At 41.0% G+C, this 25,221-nt stretch overlaps 1 protein-coding gene across 4 annotated transcripts in view; it reads left to right on the top strand.

The window, feature by feature from the left end:
- Nucleotides 1–25,221, top strand: part of camkmt (calmodulin-lysine N-methyltransferase) — a 152,827-nt gene that overhangs the window by 45,123 nt on the left and 82,483 nt on the right. For all 4 annotated transcript variants that reach the window (XR_009120352.1, XR_009120353.1, XM_058058249.1 and 1 more), the window contains exon 4: nt 25,055–25,115. Coding sequence is in view for 2 of the 4 variants with exons in the window: in XM_058058249.1 (XP_057914232.1) it covers nt 25,055–25,115 (61 nt within the window). In the remaining 2 variants the exon portion in view is untranslated. The remainder of the gene's footprint in view (nt 1–25,054; nt 25,116–25,221) is intronic.

Raw genomic sequence — 25,221 nt, 5'->3', positions numbered from 1 at the left:
TAAAGGTCCCACATTATAGCATTTCAGAGCAGTTTTAAACACGTCTCAGAGGTCCCACAATAGCCTATGGAAAGTGGGTTGTCCATACTTGATGTGAACAGTTTTTTGCTGATTATTTTCTTGTGATATAATATTTTTTAGAACGTGTCACGGACCGATGGAAAACCAAACGCGGGCTACAAATGACAAGTGACACTGGCGTCCGATGTTGCTGTCATGTCTTAAATTCTTTAGGATACAAGTGGTGTTGCCCTGATATGTTGTAGTGTGCTACACACTACACTAGTGTGTAGTGTTTAGTTTGACAGACAGACGAGCTCCAAAGCACTAAAAAGCCCCCCCCCAAAATGGTAAAATGGTCCTTTCTTAATATGTCTCTCTTCCTTTCTTATTTTGAGACCCAACAAACACTTGAAGTGCACTCCTTTTCCTTGCCAGTACTGGTTATGGATACACTTTGTGTGTGTGTGTGTGTGGGTGTGGGTGTGTCTCAGTGGACCCTGTGTCTGTCCATCTCAGTGCTTTCTGCCATTCGGGATAAAAGCCTTTCAGCTGTGACTGCCGCCAAATCAGCCCTCTGCCATACCGCTGCAACCCCACTCCAGTACCAGTTAACTGCCTCACTGCTGTCATTAGAAGAGGACTGTGAGTGTGTGTGTGTGTGTGTGTGTGTGTGAGAGTGAGAGAGAGAGATAGGGGGTGGACGATATGGCGTCAGCTCAGCGATGATGGAGCTGCAGGATTCAGATGAGTGAGCAGCAGTGATACGTTTCTGATCAGGTCCACTTGTTCTTCTACTGGGCTGAAGCTTCCCAGCAGACTTGGGACACAAGCGACCGAGCAGCCAATCCAGCACAGGAAATGTTGCTGTTTCTGTTCTATGCTATTGCGTGGTGGATGTGCTACATCCTGTTTCCAACAAGTTAGCTGGATGATAATTGGGGACAGACTGTTTGTTCCACAACGTGAAATATCAATCAACTTCATTTTGAAATTGAATGATGATTTGGAGTGCATGAGAAAGTGAGAAGGAAACAAATTTTAACAAATAGATTGCACAGCACTGCAATTATAGAACCAATGTTGTAATAGTGGTACGGAACCAGCAACAGTTTTAAAGCGCCTGCAGATGACATAGAATATGACAGAAAGTTATTCAAAGGAGCTTAAAGTCGAATAATTAAAGATAAAAGACATTATTTAAAAAACAAAAATCACAATACTATGACAGACAAACAAAACAACGACTAAAGTTGTAATTTTTGGAAATTTTTATTGTGAAAAAAAGCGAGAATGAAGTGAAAATATTATGGGAATAATGTCATAATTACGAGATGAAATTCATTAGACGAAAGTGGAAATAGATTGAAAATTTAAAAAGTAACAGCAGAAATGAGGAAAAAAGAGCTGTGATTTTATGGGAATAAAGTAAAAAATAAATAAGAAAATAAAGTCATATTCTTACTAAAACGTCTTATTAGGAGGACAAATACCATAATTTTAGTAGCATAGAGGTATGTAAATATGAAATAAAAAAATTAAATTAATTTAATTTAAAAAATCCATGAAATAAATAATAATAAAAACTCATAATATGAATATTGTTTATATTGTGTATATGTAAATAAAATACAGTTGTCATTTTTGGAAAATTAGGTTGAGGAAAAACTCATTTTGGGAAGTCATAAAATTAGAAAAATAAAATTGATGAAGATTGGAATGGAGGAACATAAAAAAAACAAAACAACAACAGATAAAAATGAGAAAAAGCCCCCCCTTCATGCTAATAATAGGCTTTTTAAGGCTTTGAGATGCAATATTTTTTGGAAATCCAGTATATACAGTACAACCTCCTAACATATATGTACAAAATATCAAAGTGGCCCTTGCATCCTTTCAATTCACAGTATGTGGCCTTAGGTGGGAAACGTTAGGACCCCCCCTGCCTTAGAAACCCCTCCATTGTACAACCAGACAGCGAACACGCAGAAAACAGTCGGGGAAGCACATTAATCGTTAGATTTGCACTCGGAATCAAAAGCAAACAAAAAATCCCTGACATCGAACGCATGCAGATGCAAGCCGCTTGCACAGCGCCTCGCCATCGGCCTCTCAAATAAGTAGGCATGCACGACGCGGGAGACGCGGCCGCCCTTATCGGCCTCCCATCAGCCTCAATCAGGAAGCTGTTTTGTTTACAGTCATTGTGTAGTCATGTGAGCGCGTGGCAGCCATCTTGTTCCTTTCAGTGCCATCATTCAGGATATCAAACATTTGTTTTCTGGAAACTTTCGGCGAGTGTGTTGAAAGTTGTTGAATGAAGGTGCACAGCGAGAGGGTGGGGGGGGGGTGCTTGTTTTGGACCGCAGAGGTGAGGGGTCAGATGTAATCATCACCTGTGTAATTCTTCACTGTGTTTGTTTTTAATATTCTTCACATCCAAACCACCCTGGGGGGGCGCATGTGTTGGTTATTTCATTTGGTGAATGAGCGGGGGGGAGGGGGGCACAACAACCCTACAGTGTATTTTGTTATCTACAGTACTGTTGGGAGGTGCAGAGGTTAAGAAGATCCTGGAATATCTCAACACTTGTCCCACCCACGCGCTTTCTCTTCTTCCTCCAACAGCTGTCAATCATGCCTGTTGTCACGGTGATGCAGAGACGTCACATTAACATGGAAATAACACATTCAGGATGCTTGAGTTTGTGTGTTTGCTTTCTCTCTGTGTGTGTGTGTGTGTGTGTGTGCGCTATATTGTCTGTAGCTACGTTGGCATGTACCCAACACACATTACCCATCATGTGACGGACATATGCTCATAATACACCATTCTGCTCGTCCTCCCTCATAAGCACAGCTGGCTAGCAGCAAAGTTTGTGTGTGTGTGTGTGTGTGTGTGTGTGTTTGCATAAAGCACATGGCTGAGAAAACAACAGGGTTGATAATTGGACATGTCCATCGAAGACATGCGAACAAGCGTGGTCGCCCTCCCTTTCATAAACATGTAAATGAGAACGATGCTGCCCCCCCTCCTCCTTTTTTCAGCTTTCTCGTTTGTACCCTTTATTATTACTTCACTCATCATCACAAATACATGTGTGTGTGTGTGTGTGCGTGTGTGTGTGTGCCTATGTCTAGGTGGTCGTAGCATGGAGACCTGCAAGTCATATTAGTGGACAGTAGTGCTCTTTAACATATCTGGCAGTGGGACAAGATAGCAGCGTGACAATTTACGTGTGGTAAAGGTTGCTTAAAATGATTTATATCAATTATCTGAAAATACAATCTTAAAGCAGGGTTACTGAACTAAAATGTTGTCAGGGACACATATTAAAAAAGCTAAGGCTGGACGTCTCCCTTTACGATTATTCTTATTTAGTATGTAATGGTAATGTTAATGGTAATGGTAATGGTTTAATTTCATTTGAACATGCATCAGATTACAATTGAATGCATCCCATAATCAGTTCACAGTTCCACATGTCCAAAAGGAGTAGGAAGAAGCAAAGCTTATTAAATCCTACCCCTCCATCTGGTACTTTTACAATCAGTAACTGTTACATTTGTTCACTTCCTGCTTTCCATAATACAGTTTAAGGTGTTTTTTAAAAAAAATATATATTTTTTTAATATGTGATGGTAATACAGGCTGTGACAGGCACATAGACATATATTGAATAAAAATGACAACACAAGCACTAGAGTATGAAATATAGCAGGGGTGTCCAAAGTGTGGCCTTTTGGACATTAAAAAAAATACAATTAAACAAGAAAAATAAAAAATAAAAAAAGAAAACAAAGTAATTATATTAGTAGAATAAATTCTAAATAATGGAACAAGAAAACTTTAAATAAATACTAAAATTTGTCTTTTTTTTCTTTTACTCACTTGAAATATTATGAGAAACAAACAAAACAAAGAATGAAGTTAAAAAAATTATAATAATATGACAAGGTCATAATAGTATGAGAAGAAAACATATGATTATATAATAATTATTAAATATTACAACATTATTATGATTTTTTTTAATAATGTTACAAAAAGAAAGTTAAAATATTTGTAAAAATTATATAAAACAGCAAAAATGGAAAACCCACACACATGAAAAACTTCACACACCCAAAAAATTGTCTGCGTCGCTACAAGGTTTGGTTTAAAAAAGGCGGTTAAAATGGTTAAAATTGAGTTAGTTTGAATATTCAAATAACTCTTACACACGATATCACTACATGCTAAATTATACCTGTATCTACAACCCGCAAGGTATGCCGGGTAACCTTACACATTCTTATATATTCTAATTAAATATAAGACGTGAGAAATCTGGGGCGATGGTGGTTCCCCTCATATAAACCAGTTGAGAACCACTGCTCTATATGACAGGAGGACTGTTTCGAACCAAACCTGGGGATCACTCTGATGTCATTTACGGCCCAGGTTTGGCCCAGGGGCCGGCATTTGGATAGCTGTCTTAAAGAGTAACAGAGTGTTATGTTTCCATTGTCACTGTTCACGACTCCAACAGTGAAACGTAATATAAATAGAATCCATGTCAGTCAAGTGCGTGTCGTGCTGATGTCAGTCATGTCAAATAAGTCAATTAGCCAAGCGTCATCCCGACCGCGTCTTGTCACTCATTTATCTCCCGTTGCTCAGCATTACACTAAGTAGCGTTCACCGTCCGTGTCGCTTTGCCGTCTCGCGTTTACACCCAAAAGCTTCTATCAGTATCCGTACAACACCGCCAATTGTGGACGCCTGGGGGCCACGGCGAAGGTAATTTTGAGCGAGAGAAAATGACACCTTGGGTGGAAGAGGAGGAAAATAGAGCGTCGAGAAAAAAAAAAAAAGAGAGCGCGGAAAAGAAAAGGAAAATACATGGTGATTCACGCAAAAGTCCAAATGACGGGGAATTGTCAGAGAGACACCTGACTGTGTTATTATATCACCATCAACAACAGCAGACCACTGGGGGGGGGGGGGCACGTAGGAAGGAAAATAAAATAAGAGACGGCACAAACACAAACAAAACCCAAACAAGTGTGTTTTTGGAGACGGCCTCTCCAACTTCCCCTTTTATTTCGTTCTTTCTTTCAAGCTCGTCTGCCTTTGTTGTGGCTGGTATTGTTAGTCAGGGTCAGCGGGAGGAGGTTGTATCAAGAAGAAGAAGGGGCAATTTGATGGATGTTTGTTGATATCTCTACCACTAGGCCTCTGATTGCCTAACATTAAACCAGCAATAACAGACCAATCATCCCACTTACACCTCCGCACACCCGGCAGCCCAATTGGATCAAACATGCCTTCGTTTTCCTTCTTTTTATTCCCTTCTTTCTCTTCCTTCTCGTCGTTTTCATCCTCTCTCGCTCAGTCGATTCCTTGCTCTTTTCTCCTGACATGCTTATTAGCTAATATCGATCCAGGAGCGGTCAATTGTCAGCTCTTCTCATCCGCACCCGTATTGACGGCATAATCAGCGAGAGAGGAGCGCTGTGAGAGATGTTGAAGTGATGCTTGGCGGGGTGCAGTGAGGCAGGGGATGATAGGCAGATGAAAATGTTCTTTCGGTGGCTAAATTATCGGCTGTTGGCTTGTTGACCCACAAAGATAGTCCGTACCCGTGGGCGCGCACGAGGCATCACAATGCCTGTTTGCCGAATATGTTTCAAATCAGCGAGGATTGCTTAATGCCAAAACGGTTTAATAGTCGACATCATCTTGCGAGATTGCAATGTGGACATCTGCAAACATTTTGCGCGAGAGACAAAGAGGTGCTGATGTAACTCCACCATAGAAGAGAGCATGTTTGATGCAGTTTTAAGCTGAAAAAACAGCATTTTATAAAAGCAGAACCTGAATCTTTGCCTTGTAGAAGGGCGCTATGCAGCAACCAGGAAGTGGAAAGGCTTGGAGCCGTGTTGCGCAATGGAGCTTATGCATTAAAGGGATTTTTTTTAACACATTCACACACATAGTGTGGGTCAGTTGCAAATAGTTTGTGTTATTCATTCATTCATTTTCTACCGCTTATCCTCACGAACGTCGCGAGGGTGCTGGAGCCTATCCCAGCTTTCTTCGGGCGAGAGTGTACACCCTGGACTGGTGGCCAGCCAATCACAGGGCACATATAGACAAACAACCATTCACACTCACATTCATACCTATGGACAATTTGGAGTTGCCAATTAACCTAGCATGTTTTTGGAATGTGGGAGGAAACCGGAGTACCCGGAGAAAACCCACGCATGCACGGGGAGAACATGCAAACTCCACACAGAGATGGCCGAGAGTGGAATTGAACCCGAGTCTCCTAGCTGTGAGGCCCTCGTTTGTGTTATATTTGTGTTATCATTGTTTACACATTTTGCCTGAACATAGTATATGTGAAAGTTATAAGATTTGATTATGAAAATGTGCAAAAAGGGCTGCATGGCGGTCGAGTGGTTAGCGCGTAGACCTCACTGCTAGCAGACCAGGGTTCAATTCCACCCTCGGCCATCTCTGTGTGGAGTTTGCATGTTCCACATTCCAAAAACATGCTAGGTTAATTGGCGACTCCAAATTGTCCATAGGTATGAATGTGAGTGTGAATGGTTGTTTGTCTATATGTGCCCTGTGATTGGCTGGCCACCAGTCCAGGGTGTACCCCGCCTCTCGCCCGAAGACAGCTGGGATAGACTCCAGCACCCCCCACAACCCTCATGAGGATAAGCAGTAGAAAATGAATGAATGTGCAAAAAGATTAAAAACACAGTGAGTCAAAATAGAAATGCTGAATCCATAAGGACATTTTCCACTAATTTCATTAGTGTTTTTTATTATGGAAAACAGTTCATTTTGGTATGAAAATATACACAAAACCTTCCAAAGTCCTGTGAGGTGTGCATACGTTAATTAGAAAAGTACCTTTGGCTTGATAAGTGGAGTGTCATGCTACTTATTTGTGTCGCGACTACCCCCGTGGAGAGGAGAACCCCCCCCCATGACAGCGATGCCTCGCTGCCCAGCTTCGGGGCTCCGTCTCTGGGGAGAGAAGCAGCTGGCATGGCCCCTCGCTCGCTGGAGGGCTGGTGCCCATCTTCTCCTCCTCCTCCTCCTCCTCATCCTGCAACACACACGCATGCACGCGCGACGCTTCGCACAGCTCGTTCTGCACATTAACTTTTAATCAGGCACTTAGCCGGGCATCTGTTACGGCTCTGTCCACACGGCGCGTTAAGGACCTGTCGCCGCAGGTTACGGGCCTAACAGATCCGTTGACTGATAGACCCCTGGCCCACTTAGATGTTGACATCACTGTCCTATGCGGCTAGTCTGAAGAACTGCTGTGTACTGTAACTCCATGTCTTGTCTTCATGGAAACCATAAGGACACTTTGGAGGTCCTGAGGAGGGACACATTTGAGTAAGAAGGTTCAAAGGTCACTTTTGTGTCTGATGCATGAAGGGAATTTAATACGATTTGGTGTATAAAGTAATTCACAATACCAATAGAAATAAAATAGACATTTTTGGACTCTATCTGCTTTCGAGATAAAAGTGGCTTAATCTGATTTTGGTTCGCTAATGTGTTCATTAAATCATCAAAATCACATCTTTTTATACAATAAATTTTGGCATTTTTGATTAAAAATTATATTTATATTTTGAATATTTTAAAGTTGCGCTTCTTTATCTGTTTAGAAATAAACCAGAAATATCTCGAGACGTCGTTTGATTGAATATCTTATAAAAAACAAGCTAAATTATCACTTAAAACAACAAAGTTCCCGTTTGATTCAGTATCTGAACGACGCTTTTGTCTTGTCTTTTATACTTAGAAGCAAAAAGTGTACCTTCAGTGGCATATTACAGCCAAGGACTTCAGGAGGGTTGTCACCAGCTGCTTATAATGATCTGCAAAAGTCAAATTCTGCTACCATTGTGTGAATGTTTGACTTACTTTTTTGTTATCAGTGACTTAAACCAAGAAAAATGTCACCATTTTTGTCGTAAACCAGTTTTATTATCTGCAATATTTACCAGCTTAGTTTCACAAACAGCTTCTCCAAAGTGCCATTAAAGAGCACCATACCAGCATAGCAAATGCACCAGAGTTCATTTGAACCAAACCAAACAAGAGTGAACACACCATAACCTTAGGTCCAAAATAAGTATTAAAAAGTACACACACACACACACACAATACATAGGGCCTTCAATTTCTACATAAAAAAAGCAATAAAAGATAGAAAATGAAAATCTCCTATCAGGCAACACTGAGCTGAAGCTGCTGAGAAAGAGAAAAGAGCCAAGTGAATAGTGAACGGTTAGATATCATCCCTTCATTTTAAAGAGTCGGTGTGGTGATTGAGCGCAGTGAATGAACGTGTGTGTGCATGTGTGTGTGTGTGTGTGTGTTTGCATTCCGTCCCTCGCCAACACTTTGACACAAAATAAACACAGCTCAATCTCCTGGCCTGTGATTGCTGCACCCGTGTCAAGATAAGTCGGAGCGGGCCGGTGGTGGTGGTGGCGGTGATGGTGGTGGTGGTGGTGGTGGTGGTGGTGGTGGTGGTGGTGAGCGACCTCTCACACCCCCTTTCTTAATAAAGAAATGTGTGTACTATTGCATACATGTTAGGACTTCTGCTCCCACTTTTTATAAGCTGAACTAAAAAATGGGACACAAAAGGCCTATTTCGCTCATCGAAATCAGTTATAGTAAGCATTCATAATTCATCGTCCTCATATGTGTGGCTGATAAGACAGCGTGATTATTGCATGACAATGCATCGTTCTTCAAGCTGAATTTATAACATTGAAATTTGGGGATTTGTCCGAGTACTCATTGACAAAGAAAGCAGAAACAAACAACAATTTCTCCAATAACATTGGTCTACAAGTAAAAATGCTTGGCATGCTGGAGCCAATCCCAGCTGTCTTCGGGCTGGTCGCCAGCCAATCACAGGGCACATATAGACAAACAACCATTCACACTCACAATTTGGAGTCGCCAATTAACCTAGCATGTTTTTGGAATGTGGGAGGAAACCGGAGTACCCGGAAAAAACCCACGCATGCACGGGGAGAACATGCAAACTCCACACAGAGATGGCCGAGGGTGGAATCGAACTCGGGTCTAACCGTGCTAACCACTCGTCTGTTGTGCAGATTAGCTACAGTTTCCAAGATACAGTATTAGCTCAAAATAGCACATTTATACAAAATAAGGCAAAAACTGTAGTTTAGCAGAATGTACAGTATGTCTACAAGCAACCAGTTCTATCTGAAAGCCTGTTTACATATTCTAATACATTCATGTGAATATGTGTGGAGTTTTGACATAACATGTTTTGGTTTTATTTGCAGAAATCTCTTTTGGTGGAAGTGGACAAAATGCATGCATGTAGAGGAATTTCATGAACAGTAGCACAAATTAACTTTTGCATTAGATCATTATAAGCAGCTGGTGGCAAACCTCCTGAAGTCCTACAAAGCTTTCGGCTGTGATATGTCACTGAAGATACACTATTTGCATTCCCATTTTGATTTCTTTCCATTGAACCGTGGAGAAGTAAGTGACGAGCACGGGGAACGATTCCACACAGGACATTACAGCTATGGAGAAAATGAATAATAAGTAATACTAAAATATATTCAATCACTTCAATAATAAGTAATACTAAAATATATTCAATCACTTTTAATGAGTGCAGTACCAATAGAAATAATAACTAGAAAATTCCCGTGGAAATTTTGATGGGCTTGCCACCTGTGCTGTGGACCTCGGGCCCGGTGTGCCAACGGCTACCGTGCTAGCACCTAGCAAGAAAGCCTCAAGTGCCGAAAAGGTTGATGCAGTCCCATTGTGTCCCCACATCTTGCCATGTGTCTGTTTGCCTTTAGACATGAGTAAATTAGCTTAAATGCTAACATGCTAACGGCTACCATGCTGGCACCTAGCAAGACAGCCTCAGGTCCCGAAAAGTTTGGGGCAGTCTCACAGTATCCCCACATCATGCCACGTGTGTATTTGCCTTTAGACATAAGTAAATTAGCTAAAATGCTAACATGCTAACAGTCATCATGCAAGCACCTAGCAAGACAGCCTCAAGTCCCAAAAGTGTCCAGGCAGTCCGATCGTGTCCCCACATCATTCCATGTATTTGCCTTTAGACATGAGTAAATTAGCTAAAATGCTAACATGCTAACAGTCATCATGCAAGCACCTAGCAAGACAGCCTCAAGTCCCAAAAGTGTCCAGGCAGTCCGATCGTGTCCCCACATCATTCCATGTATTTGCCTTTAGACATGAGTAAATTAGCTAAAATGCTAACATGCTAAGTCATAACTGAGCAAGCCCATAATAAAATAGATATGATCACTTTTAATGAGTGAATTACCCTTCAACAGCATCGAACAATGTTGTGCCTTATGCTTTTAATTCTTCATATCTCTGATGTTAAAATTCTATAAACCCCCTCGCCTGCTACATTGTCCACAATGACGTAGCCCAAACAAAACTCCATCCTCTTCCTCCCCGGCCGAGGTCCTCCCCGCTTGGACATTTGAAAAGGACGCATGGGGAAAATGAGGAAATGGGCCGTGCTTTGGCACACAACATGCTAGCTGTGCACAGACAATCAGCTTAGCGTGAAGACGGCCGCTGAACCGACTCATCATGGCTGCCAGGCCCTGGGAGGCCACTGATCTGCCTATGGGGCTTTATGGAAAGTGGAGGTCCTGCAGAGCCGCCCAGGGCCAAAATGGAAGCTGGTGTGAGCGCTTCCAGAGTCTTTTTTATGCAAGCCCAGCACGTCCTGCTTCCTATGTGCTATTGTATCGCAGCTATTGTTTGTTAGTCATTGACAAGATCACCCAGGAAGAGTGAACATTTCCTCCAGTGTTTCACTCCATGGATCCAGAATCCTTACCCTATTTTAGCCATCAATCTGCTGTTCATTGGGAACACTTATTTCTTCATTGAGGGTCCATTTAAGTGACCTTAAATGTTCATTTATCCCTTTCATTCCTCATTTATATGCATTTTTATGCACAATTATTTTAGACTATTTTAAAGTATAAACACGTGTTTTGTGGAAACAATTTTGAGAGTCAAGTGCTGATGACATCATTGACCGGCGACATCAATGACGGGCGGCATTGCTGACATATGGTGCCGGTTGCCACTTCGTTACCAAGCTAAGGATGCTAACAAGGAGGTTTTTTGATTGAAATGACAAGACGTGCGCTAACCGGTATGCTAACCAGAAAAATGTTTGCAAACTGAGGTAAAATTACTTATTACTGATTTATACATTTTTATATTTACATTTTATATTTTAATATATATAACATGTGCATTGTCGGCTTGAGTGGTTAGAGCGCAGGCCTCACAGCTAGGAGACCGGAGTTCAATTCCACCCTCGGCCATCTCTCTGTGTGGAGTTTGCATGTTCTTCTTTGCATGCTAGGTTAATTAGCGACTCCAAATTGTCCATAGGTATGAATGTGAGTGTGAATGGTTGTTTGTCTATATGTGCCATGTGATTGGCTGGCCACCAGTCCAAGGTGTATGCCGTCTCTTGCCCGAAGACAGCTGGGATAGGCTCCAGCACCGCCCGCGAGCCTCGTGAGGAAAAGCGGTAGAAAATGAATGAATGAATGAATGAATGAATAACATTTGCATTTTCAGCTCGAGTTGTTAGCGCGCAGGCCTCACAGCTAGGAGACCCGAGTTCAATTCCACCCTCGGCCATCCCTGTGTGGAGTTTGCATGTTCTTCTTTGCATGCTAGGTTAAATGACGACTCCAAATTGTCCATAGGTATGAATGTGAGTGTGAATGGTTGTTTGTCTGTATGTGCCTTGTGATTGGCTGGCCACCAGTTCAGGGTTAACAAACAGCCATCATAAAATTCTTTCAGGGCTCACTTCCAATTGCTCTCTCTTTATCCGAAGCTCTACTACTCCAAACTTGGTATGAGAGGCCAGCGTGTGTGTGTGTTTGTGCGTGTGTGTGTTTTTCCAGCTAAGTTAGTGTGTGGTATTCACATTCATGTCTAAAGGTGGGGGTTGCGGGGGATATCTGCCTGGAGGCTGTCGGTGCGCTGGCGTTTCATTGGAGAGGCAGATGAGCGGAGGGGGGGGGGCAAGACATCCCTGGGCGCTGCGGCAGCAGTCAGAGCTTTATCAGAGCTGAAATGATTTTAGCACTCCGTTTTGGAGCACAGAGCTCCCAGCAATGTCACCCTCCACGCTGTCACCTTCTTATGCCTTCATCCTCCTCGTCCCAACATTCACCATCTCTTTGCCATGACTTTATTATTCTTAGTATATCTTGTCAAGGGATAATATTATAGAGATGAAAGTTGGATATTACTTTAGAGTAGTCTGTGTGCAGATTGTATAGCGAGCTAGAGAGTCACAATTCAAGTCTGACCTAATGGCTGCAGTCTCTGTTGCAGGGGTTGCAAATATTTTGAGTGGTGGGCTGCATTGAGTTAACAAAATTGTCCGGGGGGGGGTCCAGAACATATATTTAACACACACACATTATTTTATGCTAATAATTTTCCTTGAATTATTTGTCTAATTTTATCTGTAAAAGTGTCTAGTAAAAAGATACTAAAAATACTATCAGCGTTTGTGTTCTCATGTCCTTTTTTTCAGAAATAGAATTTTTTTCAGAGTACTTTAAACATCAGACCACATCATAATATGTAATTTAATTGTACAGTATGTTTTTTTTTTTTTTACTAAATAAGACATCCTGGGTTGCACGGTGGTCGAGTGGTTACCGCACAGACCTCACAGCTAGAAGATCAGGGTTCAATTCCACCCTCGGCCATCTCTGTGTGGGTTTTCTTTAGGTACTCCGGTATCCTTCCACATTCCAAAAACATGCTAGGTTAATTGGCGACTCCAAATTGTCCATAGGTATGAATGTGAGTGTGAATGGTTGTTTGTCCATATGTGTCCTGTCATTGGCTGGCGACCAGTCCAGGGTGTACACTCTCGGCCGAAGAAAGCTGGGATAGGCTCCAGCAACGCCCGCGACCCGATTGTGAGGAAAAGCGGTAGAAAATGAATGAATGAATAAGACATCCGAATTGAAAGTTGAAATACTTAGAAAGCAACTGATGGGCCGGATTCAAATGCTTGGTGGACCACATGTGGCCCCCGGGCCGTAGCTTGCCCATCCCTGTTTCCTCACATACGTGGGTTTTCTCCGGGTACTCCGGTTTCCTCCCACATTCCAAAAACATGCTAGGTTAATTGGCGACTCCAAATTGTCCATAGGTATGAATGTGAGTGTGAATGGTTGTTTGTCTATATGTGCCCTGTGATTGGCTGGCCACCAGTCCAGGGTGTACCCCGCCTCTCGCCCAAAGACAGCTGGGATAGGCTCCAGCAACCCCTGCGACCCTCGTGAGGAAAAGCGGTAGAAAATGAATGAATAAGGCATCCGACTTGAAAGTTGAAATACCGGGCCGGACTCAAATGCTTGGTTGGCCGCATGTGGCCCCTGGACCGTAGTTTGCGTACCCCTGCTCTACTGGTTATCTTTAGCACTGGAATTTACACGTCACCACAAACCTTTACACCAGGACCTCTTACAGTAGATGTAATTGATTTAAAAAATGTATAAACTAATAAATGAGTCACTTGAGTCAAGCTATCTGGCTATAGAAGCTGTACACTGACTACTCTATATCTGGTATACAGCTCTTGCAATTGATCGTATTAGCATCATTCCTTTCTGTCCAATCTTGTAATTGTTGCTACATTAACATTCAAGAAGCAAGGCTGCAGGTGACATCGTGCAATTTTGACATGCCGGCCGTCCTCCGAGGGTGAGATGCAATCAAGTCGGCGTTAGTGCGTGCCAGTTTAATCTCGCCTTGTCACTCGAGCTGCCGCCGCTCTTCTTCATATGGCGCTGATATGTCTATTAGCCTTTACGTCCTTATGTTTGTGACGGATGCAGCACCGTACTCTTCAACTGGTCTCAATGTATGCGTTCCAGAGAGATGTTCGGACAAGTGGAGCTGATGGACGGAGCTAGAAACAGAACATTTGTGGCATTCCGTGATCACCTACTACGTCCTCAGATAGGGCACTTAGAGAGAGGAAGACAGAAAGAGACACTTAAATAGCCAGTTTCTATCTCCAAGGTACTCAAAGTGTTAGCACAAGTGCTAACGGCCTTGGTTAAAAATAAATAAATAAAATAAAAAAAATGACTAGAATGGCACTCAGGAGTCTGCCAAGGTTAAAAGATCAGCATCACATTGTGCACCTCCTCCAATGCTCCTCCATAAAGGTGCACATCCTGGATATGTGGGCTTTTTCCCTTCACATCAAGGGAAGGCTATTTTATTAACATTTCCCATCATTTCTAAGTGAAGAATACATGAACCATGAGGGTCAAATTCAGGCTTTTGGGAACCGAAGTCAATACTTAAGAAAATATAATGGTTGTCCACCATTTGGCACTTTAATATCTACAATGGCAGATAAATATCTCCAAGCATTTCATGCACCTTAAATGCTAAATGAATAGCTCACTATTTTGTTAGATGGCGGCGTTTTGACATTGGAAAAAACACTTGAAATGCATTCTGTTGACTTTGCATAAAAAAAAAGTAATGACATTTACAAACTGATTAATAGTTTATTATTTGAAATTATAGTTATCTTAAGTTAATTGAAAATATAATAAATAAAATGAATTTATATTATATGATATTTTAACTGTACTTTGGTTTATAGATAGCTATCTTGTAATTCTTTTTTAATCCTTTAAGGACAATTAAGTTGCCAATAAGTCGGTCTGTGTCTATAAATACAAATACAATTAAATTAATTATTCATTCATTTATTCATTTTCTACCGCTTTTCCTCACAACGTTTGTGGGGGGTGCTGGAAAATTTGTTATCAAATTTGTTATAAAATTTTCCATTAATTTAATTGAGAATTAATGGGGAGCAATATGGTAATAAATATAATACAAAATAATCATAATAATAGAATATAATAAAAGAATATAATCATTTATTTAATTTTGGCACAGAAAAATTAAAACAAATACTTCAATTCCACAAGGGGCTGGAAAATTTGTTATCAAATTTTTCCATTAATGGGGAGCAATATGGTAATAAATATAATAAAATACAAAAATACAAAATAATCTTAATAATAGAATATAATAAAATAATATAATCATTTATTTAATTTTGGCACAGAAAAATTTAAACAAATACTTCAATTCCACAAGGGGCTGGAAAATTTGTTATCAAATTTGTTATAAAATTTTCCATTAATTTAATTGCGAATTAATAGGGAGCAATATGGTAATAAATATAATAAAATACAAAAATACAAAATAATCATAATAATAGAATATAATAAAAGAATATAATCATTTATTTAATTTTGGCACAGAAAAATTAAAACAAAAACTTCAATTCCACAAATGGCTGGAAAATTTGTTATCAAATTTGTTATAACATTTTCTCATTAATTTAATTGAGAATTAATGGGGAGCAATATGGTAATAAATATAATAAAATACAAAATAATCATAATAATAGAATATAATAAAAGAATATAATCATTTATTTAATTTTGGCACAGAAAAATTAAAACAAATACTTCAATTCCACAAGAGTTGCAATAGATATGTATACAGCTGTATTATGTCCAATCTTAAAATGATGCATCCATCCGTCACTTTTCTGTACCCCTTATCATGTTTAGGGTCACAGCGGTGGTGGGGTGGAATGGAGGGGTGGGGGGGGCTGTGGCCTATCTCGGGCTGACTTACACTGTACTAATTGTCGATCACTGTCAGTAGGATTGAACTACGTGAAGCCGTCTGCTGTTAATGCACCCGGAACCAATACATAGACCATAAGATTTTTGTGGGTAAGGAGAAGCACTCCATAGCTAATACTGCCGTGTCGGGGAGGGGGGGGGGGCATAGTGTGTCATCCGGACAGACTGGCAGTGGACAGATAAAATAAGCGTCGGTTCTGCGTTCTTGCACGTTGACAGATGGACAGACAGGTGTGGAAAGCTCGCAGACAGACACTGCGGGGACCGTCAGACAGGCAGTCCCGGCCCGAGCTGGCATTTTGCGGCAGATAAGTAAGCTATCAGAGGAGGGGGGATAAATAGCAGAGTAAAGATTGGTGCCGGCCCCCTCGGAGAGGAGCAGGGGCCCACAGTGCAGGCGCGCCGGGCAGATAGCCCCCCGCTCTCATTATACTCTGCCTAATCCAAAAACGCTGTTTACTCAGAGAGAGAGAGAGCGTGCGGCCACACTTATCGAAGCCCTGCAAGGTCCCTCCAAGAGTGTGCACGAGTGTGCTGTGAGCGCACGTCGAAATGAGCCTATTCCAATGGAAAAAGGGATCAGGAGTGTCTCCGAGGCAAGACTCTGTCTGCCCACAATGTCGATGCTTATCGCTGCCGCTGCTTGCTCCTTTTTTTGCGGAAAGGCTATCTTCGCCGCCCGGGTGTATTCACTGGCTCATAATTGCTCCTATTGTTGCCTTTATTATTAACAATCTACTGTGCCTCATAGTCATTAGAAGCACGCGCGTGACCTGGAGTTACCTGAACGCCATTGATGGCTTTATACTGAAAAGCTGCCGGGTGGGTGGGTGGTGGGGGTGGTTAGCTTATAGCATGCTTGTTGACATGTGTTTGCATGGCAGCTTTGCGGCTGCAACAGGCGCCTTGTTAACAGAATGGAAGGCTATTGAGCAATGCATTTGCTGAATTTTTAACGTTTTTTTAACGTTTTCCACTATTTGTTTTCGGTTTTGTTTTCGGTTCACCTTCACCAAGCACAAGGTACAAGAAATGTTATGGTGGGCAACTTCCTGGTTTATTGTTGCACGGAAATTGTACAAAAACGAATCAACCGATTTCCCTAAAACCTGGTGGATATGGTCCAAGTTGGATGCCACACAGTTTTTTTTTTTTGCAGACACATTTTAAGAAGGAGCTATTTATTACCGGAAAGGGCAGACATGCTGTGGGGCATCATTGACCGTAACGACCAATTTCTGCTACATATCTACAGTAGGGTCCTTGGAGGAGGCATTTGCTCTTGGAGCACTCTTGTTTAATAACTACAGAAAAATGCAATGGTGAAACCCACTGTTGGAATTTCTGGGGTGCAATTTTTATTTTTATTTTTATTTTTATTTTTATTTTTATTTTTATTTTTATTTTTATTTTTATTTTTATTTTTATTTTTATTTTTATTTTTATTTTTATTTTTATTTTTATTTTTATTTTTATTTTTATTTTTATTATTTTATTTTATTTTTACTTATTAATAAGTAATTAAATAATTGGATTTTTGTCGTCTTTTGTGATTGCTTGTTATAGGAGCTATTTAGTTGTGTGTTCCAAGGTTTCTAATATCTGTTTATTTATTTTTGGTGTTGTTGTTGTTTTGTTTGGATTACTTGATAATGTTTTAGTTATTTATTTGTTATTTATCATATTTTTGGGGTGTTAATTAGTAGTTTATTTGTGGTTTATTTCATTGGCTAACACCACAGGCACCTGAAATCTATTTATATGGGGGGGGGGGTTGTACCAGAGCAAGAGAGGCAACAGGAGACGATACCTTTGTTCTTTTTTTTTTTTTTGCTTGCTTAGTAATAAAAGGCTGCACAGCGGTCGTGTGGTTAGCGCGCAGACCTCACAGCTAGGAGACCTGGGTTCAATTCCACCCTTGGTCATCTCTGTGTGGCGTTTGCATGTTCTCCCCGTGCATGCGTGGGTTTTCTCCGGGTACTCCGGTTTCCTCCCACATTCCAAAAACATGCTAGATTAATTGGCGACTCCAAATTGTCCATAGGTATGAGTGTGAATGGTTGTTTGTCTATATATGGTAGAAAATGAATGAATGAATGGTAATAAAAGAAACAAGAAGAAACGCAACAAGGCAACAATGACTCTTTTGCCTGCGTAAAACACAACCAGTGGTGCATCAGTGGCCTTTTGATTATAGTTTTAAGTTAAGTTTATTTTGCAGGACAAATAACCAATACACTTGTATTTACTAACCCGCCTTTTATCAGCAGTTAAGTTGCTCAAAATTTACTAAAACCTTTTAAAACATGACATAGTTTCTCTCCAATGACGTCGATATCAACCTCCCACGGAGCCACACGCTCCTGTTTTACTCATCAGTACACTTTTACCTCTGCACGCATGTCACACAATAACAACACAACCGGACACACAACACACACACGCACTGGTGTTGTGAAGTGTGTGTCCCCCATGGAGGCGGGCTGGGGTAATCCCAGCCTCCAACTAAAATAGCCGTGTGAGAGGACAGATTGTCAGTTGATCATGGCCAACCGAGAGCCTTATCCCTTATTGGATCGGCCATGGAGGAGGCTTAGGAATTATCTGAGGCCTCGCTTAATGTGGAGCCGGATCAGCGCCAGAGAGCCACACGGCCCCCGAGACACACACCGGGCCCTGAGGAGAGGCACCGTGTGTGTGTAGACAACATGAAGGTGTGTGTGCAACAAAGCAACATCACGGCACACTTAACCCCATCTTGACATCGTCTCGCTTGTCTACGTTTCGCCATTCGATGTGTCCTCCTTCTTGTAACCCCCCCCTCCCATTCTACCCTGCTCCTCCTTCTCCTTGCTTCTTTATCATCTTTTTATTTCTATCATCACCCAGGACGTCCAATAGTCGTCAATTTAATTAGACTTCCTGCTTCTCTCGTCACCTTCAACTCCTCACGTACTACGTCTTCTTTAATTACTTTTAAAACAAATTACGATTTCTCTCCAACTATTATGTTTATATTAGGGATGTCCGATATTGGGTACTTTGCCGAAAACCAATATACTAATATTGCCCTACTCTCAGTTTCCAATACCGATATCAGCCGATACTGATACCGATATGTGTAACATATATCCTGTGGTGGAATGAACAGTACTTTTTTTAATATCGGATTTCATGATTGGAAATAAGCCGATATCAACCGATATTGAATTTGAGCCAATAATGATCGGTATCGATAATTATCCCTAGTATATATGTTAAATAAATAAGTGAAATTGTACTTTGTCATCATTTTCAAAGAATTAAAAATATATATTTAATAATTACCTTTTTAAAACCAATAAAACCTACATCATTATGTATATATTTGCATTAAATTACATGAAATTGAGTTTTGATTTATATTTATTTTTATTTTATAACTTTGTAATCATTGCCTCGCTCATCAGTTACCAGGTTTAATTTAATTATTATTTAATTTGGTTTAATTTCTTTATTGATATAATATAAAAAAAAATAATTATATTTAATCTATAATTTTTTAACAAAATACATAACTTCAGATGTCTGCATAAAAAATGTAAAAAAAATACAGCAGCCAAGTTATTTTTTGAAATATTTAATGAACAAAGTGTTTTGTTGGTGAGAGTGCTCGAGTGGTCCCAAGCCACGCTGTGTTAAAGTGGCTTATCTCCTGAGTTATTTCAGGTGCTATTTCCAAATTCTACCTGGATCCTCCTCAGTTATTAGCTAATTCCTTCACCTGATCCCCACCAGCTGAGCAATACACCAAGAAGAGGATGTCTGGGTTACCGGGTTACCTCTTGTGGATAAGTAGAAGAAAACAGAGGGATGGACGGGTAATTCCATCCTCTTTGCTTGTGATTACTGACAGCTACTGAGCTCAGATTAGTGCTAGCCTCTTGGCCTTAATAGTCCTGGAGTTCCCAGGGTGAGACCCGGGTCACAAGGCCGCCGACAACGGATGAGAGCTTTAGGAGCGAGGCCTTTACACGGGCATTCATGGAGATTGTCTGCTTAAAAGCTATATGTCGACATTTTGCTTAGTAAGGATAAAATGGGGGCGGGCAGACCTCTAGGAGACCAGGGTTCAATTCCACCCTCAGCCATCTTTGCATGTTCTCCCCATGCATGCGTGGGTTTTCTCCGGGTACTCCGGTTTCCTCCCACATTCCAAAAACATGCTAGGTTAATTAGCGACTCCAAATTGTCCATAGGTATGAATGTGAGTGTGAATGGTTGTTTGTCTATATGTGCCCTGTGATTGGCTGGCCACCAGTCCAGGGTGTACCCTGCTTCTCACCCAAAGACAGCTGGGATAGGCTCCAGCACCCCCGCGACCCTCGTGAGGAAAAGCAGTAGAAAATGAATGAATGAAAGAAGTATGCTTGGTATACTTACTATATTGGCTGCACGGTGGATGGGTGGTTAGGGCATTGGGAAGATCTGGGTTTGATTCCAAAAACATACTAGGTTCATTGGTGACTCCAAATTGTCCAATTGCCCGGAGTCAGCTAGGTTAGGCTCCAGCATACCGCCGCGACCGTAATGAGGATAAGCGGCATAAAAAATTTAATTGACGGATAACAAAATAAATGTGAGTGTGAATGGTTGTTTGTTTATATGTGCCCTGTGATTGGCTGGCGACCAGTCCAGGGTGTACCCCGCCTCCTGCCCGAAGACAGCTGGGATAGGCTCCAGCACCCCCGCGACCCTCGTGAGGAAAAAGATGAATGAATGAATAAAATGGGGGTTGTGCAGTGGCTGAGTGAGATAGGGAAGACCTGGGTTCGAATCTCTGCTTTAGCAACTTTATGTGGATTTTGCATGTTCTCCTTGATGGAAATGAGGGTTGCCTTTTGACGACCCTGTACCATTTGAAGCGGTAGCGTTCCATTGAATGATAAAGCATCTGGACCAGGTTACCTTTCAATGTCCCATGTTTGATGCTAAGTCTAAACGGTCGTTTTTTTGGCATTGAAGGAATTGAGGTCTTTATTGCGCTGCAGTCTGCACACCAGCAAGGGCCGTAATTTGGGTCGAGGACCGCCCTGTGTCTTGACTGACAGAATGTGGACCACATGACGGGATGAAAAGAATGTAGCTTAGCATAAGCACAGTTAACGTATATATTTAATAAGCTAGAAAAGCGTCTTCCATTCACATTCATTTATATTTGTCTTCCCTTTGACAAACCTTTTGGTCTAAATGTATGTTGTGATGTTCTCATCATTTCTCAATTAACATGCAGCCTCATTAATCCTCAGCTACAGTTTTCCGAGCCCCGCGGGGTTCTTCAGGTTTGTTTGAAACTGTAAAAAAAAAACCTCAGCGACAAAACATTCTTCTTTTTGCTCCCTTATTGTCGCGTAAACGTACCCAATTAACCAGCAACCTTATTAATCCTCACAACATGGATTTCGGAGCTCTGCAGGTTAGCGCCTGCCGCTGATTACTTACTACATTAAGTTAACACACAAATACACATGCAAGGATGTACACAAACACACACACACACACACACACACATGCGCGCTTTCCTCATCTCGTAATTGAAGGTGAGAAATAATTTCATTATCCGCAGGAAAGAGTAATCTGCTCTCGACTCTTGATCCCTTCATTTCCTGCAGAGCACCTCTCTCTACCTGGGAGGTGAAAACACAAACACACACACACACACACAACACACACACACAGGCATGCTCACTACTATCACCCTGGGCTATTAATGTTATTGGAGTCTGAACCATCAGATTGACATATGCTTTACAAAGCTTTATTACTTAGTGCTGCTTTCACACACACACACACACACACATACACATATATAATTTTTTTTATACGGAAGATGGTTAATCTGTGCACCGGATTGATGAGCATTTAAATTATCCTGAGTAGAATAAAGTGATGGTGCTTGCTGTTGTCAACAACACCTCCATTTTTTCTATACCTCACTCTGCCGGCTGTCAAGGAGAAGGCGGGGGGAGAGGAGGGAGGAAAGGGGGCTGGCCAGACCATCAATACCTGGGTCAAAGGTTACCGTCAGGGCGCTGTTGCGTTTTATGAACCCGAGGGCGGCTAATTTAAAGGAGGGCAGACAGAGGTGGAGGAATTAGCATGCACTTTAAGGCACACAATAGCTGACATGCACTTATTGTAAAGGATGAAGCGCAGTGTCCAGATTTAGTCCAGCAGAACAAGCCGTTTAACCTCTTGGCCTTTTGGCGGAGCTGCAGGTGAGGGACCTTAAACTAGTCTCTCATTATATACATTAAAAAGTCCATTTATTCAAGTTTAACTTGTAATATCATAGATTTTTTTCCCCAACACGTATATACATATATATATATATATATATATATATATATATATTTTTTTTTAAATTAATTAATAATAATAATTATTATTATTATTATTATTATTATTATCACCTCGTACTTTGACTTCCGTACGGGACAAAAAAAACCTTAAACTATATTAGGAAAGCAGGAAGTGAACAAATGTAACAGTTACTGATTGTAAAAGTACCAGATGGAGGGGTAGGATTTAATAAGTTTTGCTTCTTCCTACTCCTTTTGGACATGTGGAATTGTGAACTGATTATGTGATGCATTCAATTGTAATCTGATGCATGTTCAAATGAAATAAAACCATTATTTTTATTTTTATTTTTATTTTTATTTTTATTTTTATTTTTATTTTTATTTTTATTTTTATTTTTATTTTTATTTTTATTTTTATTTTTATTTTTATTTTTATTTTTATTTTTATTTTTATTTTTATTTTATAAATTTTAATTAGATATATTTTATGACTTTCCTGTTGTAAAATTTGGACTTTGACTGTAATATATTACTTTTCTCCTTATATGAACATATAAATCATTCTTTCACTTTAATGTCATTATAGTTAGTAGTAGTTTTTGATGAAAGACTTTAATCTTGTGATATTGCAAATTTATTCTCATCAATTTACAATAGTATTGTCATCGTACTTACACATTTTTTAATTACTGTAGTAAAATATATGTATCTGATTTTCCCCCCTCTATTATTTTTTTTAATTCTTTATTCCCATCAATATATGAGTTTATTCTGCTGTTATTTTTTCCTGGTTAGTGTGGCCCTGATGCTTTGTATTGAGTAGCCAACAAGGAAGTAGAAGTAGTACAAATAAATAAAGTCGATTTAGTAACTAAAAGGTTGCACCAGTCGATGATGAAGCCCAACGGTTACCATCAATGAGGACCGAAGGAGAAAAAGACACCAAATTCAAAATGTCACCTTATTAAGCTGTATATATCTTGACACTCCCTCGATGCACACTTCTCATTTGGCTGTCATTCTATTTATGTACAGTGTGTGTGTGTGTGTGTGTGTGCTGTCAAGTCCAAAAATGTATGTGTTTTTTTTTTCTAATGACAAAAAGGAATATTTGGACACTTTATCAATAGGCATTATTAAATCCTGCTTGCTCCAGCTAATCTTGGCAAGCAGGAGCGAGGACACACACATAGACGCACACACACACATAGACGCACACACACACACACACACAGTGAGGGAGGAGTGAGCGCTGATGTCCGCCCCATGACTTGAAGAGAGGAGCTTTTGTAAGCCGCTTATTATATTGACTAGCGCCTTCTCCCTGGCTGGTTTTTGCTCTCCTCTTTACTGTCTTCTATCTCCTCCTGTACCTCCTTTGCTCACTCACTTTCTGCAGTTCTTTCTAACCCCCCCCACCCACCTCACCTCCCAGCTTGTTGTCTTGTCTCTGTACAGCTCCTACATGTCGGCAAACATGCGACGCTACCAACATGCATCCCTCTTCAAAGGCAGAAAGCTGAAGTTTTTATTCAAATGAATGTTTCTGCTTCTTCTACTGCCAAGGTGTGTGTGTGTGTGTGTGTGTGTGTGTGTGTGTGTGAGACATCACAGCACCGAGCATCCAAGTGTGTGTTACATGCACAGCAGAAGGAGAAGGGCTGACAGTAGGTGATAAGCCAGATAGGCCTGCATGCTGTGATTATCACCCAGTGGACCTCTTGTCTCACACACACACACACACACACACACACACACATACACACACATGTACGATGAGAGAGAGAGAGGATTTAAGAAAGACAGACAGACGGACTTGGATCATAAGGAAAGGTGGAAGCCACCAGAGAAGCCCAAGCTGGAAAACACAACATAGATATACTTATATTGGTTCATAGTAGCGTTGCTCCGATCATCAGGGTTTTTGGCTGCTGATTCCAGTCATCCATGAGTGACATCAGCCGATATCGATACCAATCACATGGATTAACAGTACATTTTCCAATATATTTAATTTTTAATGGTGCCCCCACTTATTGGCTGCACCCCTGCCATTGGCTATATGATGTGACTAACCATAAAAGCATATTTTACTTACTTTTTAAGTAGTAGGATGAAGTAGTAAATTAGACTAGTGGAGTGGACGCTAATATCAGTCTGATGCAGCAATCATGTTTTCATTTTTTGTCAGCCAATCACAGGGCACATATAGACAAACAACCATTCACACTCACATTCATACCTATGGACAATTTGGAGTCGCTAATTAACCTAGCATGTTTTTGGAATGTGGGAGGAAACCGGAGTACTCGGAGAAAACCCACGCATGCACGGGGAGAACATGCAAACTCCACACAGAGATGGCCGAGGGTGGAATTGAACTCGGGTCTCTTACCTGTGAGGTCTGCGCGCTAAAGAATTTGGAGTCGCCAATTAACCTAGCATGTTTTTGGAATGTGGGAGGAAACCGGAGTACCCGGACAAAACCCACGCATGCACAGGGAGAACATGCAAACTCCAAACAGAGATGGCCGAGGGTGGAATTGAACTCGGGTCTCCTAGCTGTGAGGCCTGTGTGCTAACCACTCAACCACTGTGCAGCACATTTCATCATAAGAGGTGAAAAGTGACACTGGGAACACCGAGTTGAGTGAGGATTGCAAGGTTTATAGTGTGTCAAAATAACTATAGTAAAAGCAATAGTGTGACCCAAAGGTGATTGTTCTTGTCATCATTGACGGCGTATGCTGATCACATGCTTTTCCACCAAAATTGGCCGATACTGATTGGCTGATCCGTCGGCGCATCCCAAGTTTAGACCACTAACAACGTGATAATTGTGTATTTTGATGCTCATATTCGGTGTGTGTGTGTGTTCTCAGGTGTGTGGCCGTCGGAGGAGGCCATGGCTCATTACTGTCTGCACAACCGTCACATGTTCAAGTAAGTTCACCCTCACCTTCACATTAACACGCAAAAAATGACATCACATGCCTAAAAAAGCAGGCAGGTAAGCAGGCGAGAACATCGCTGCACTGCATAGAGAAGT

Source organism: Doryrhamphus excisus, chromosome 20 (genome assembly GCF_030265055.1).
Source record: "Doryrhamphus excisus isolate RoL2022-K1 chromosome 20, RoL_Dexc_1.0, whole genome shotgun sequence".
NCBI lineage: Eukaryota > Metazoa > Chordata > Actinopteri > Syngnathiformes > Syngnathidae > Doryrhamphus > Doryrhamphus excisus.
Note: the sequence above shows the minus strand (reverse complement) of the source record. Positions and strands in the feature narration are given on the sequence as shown.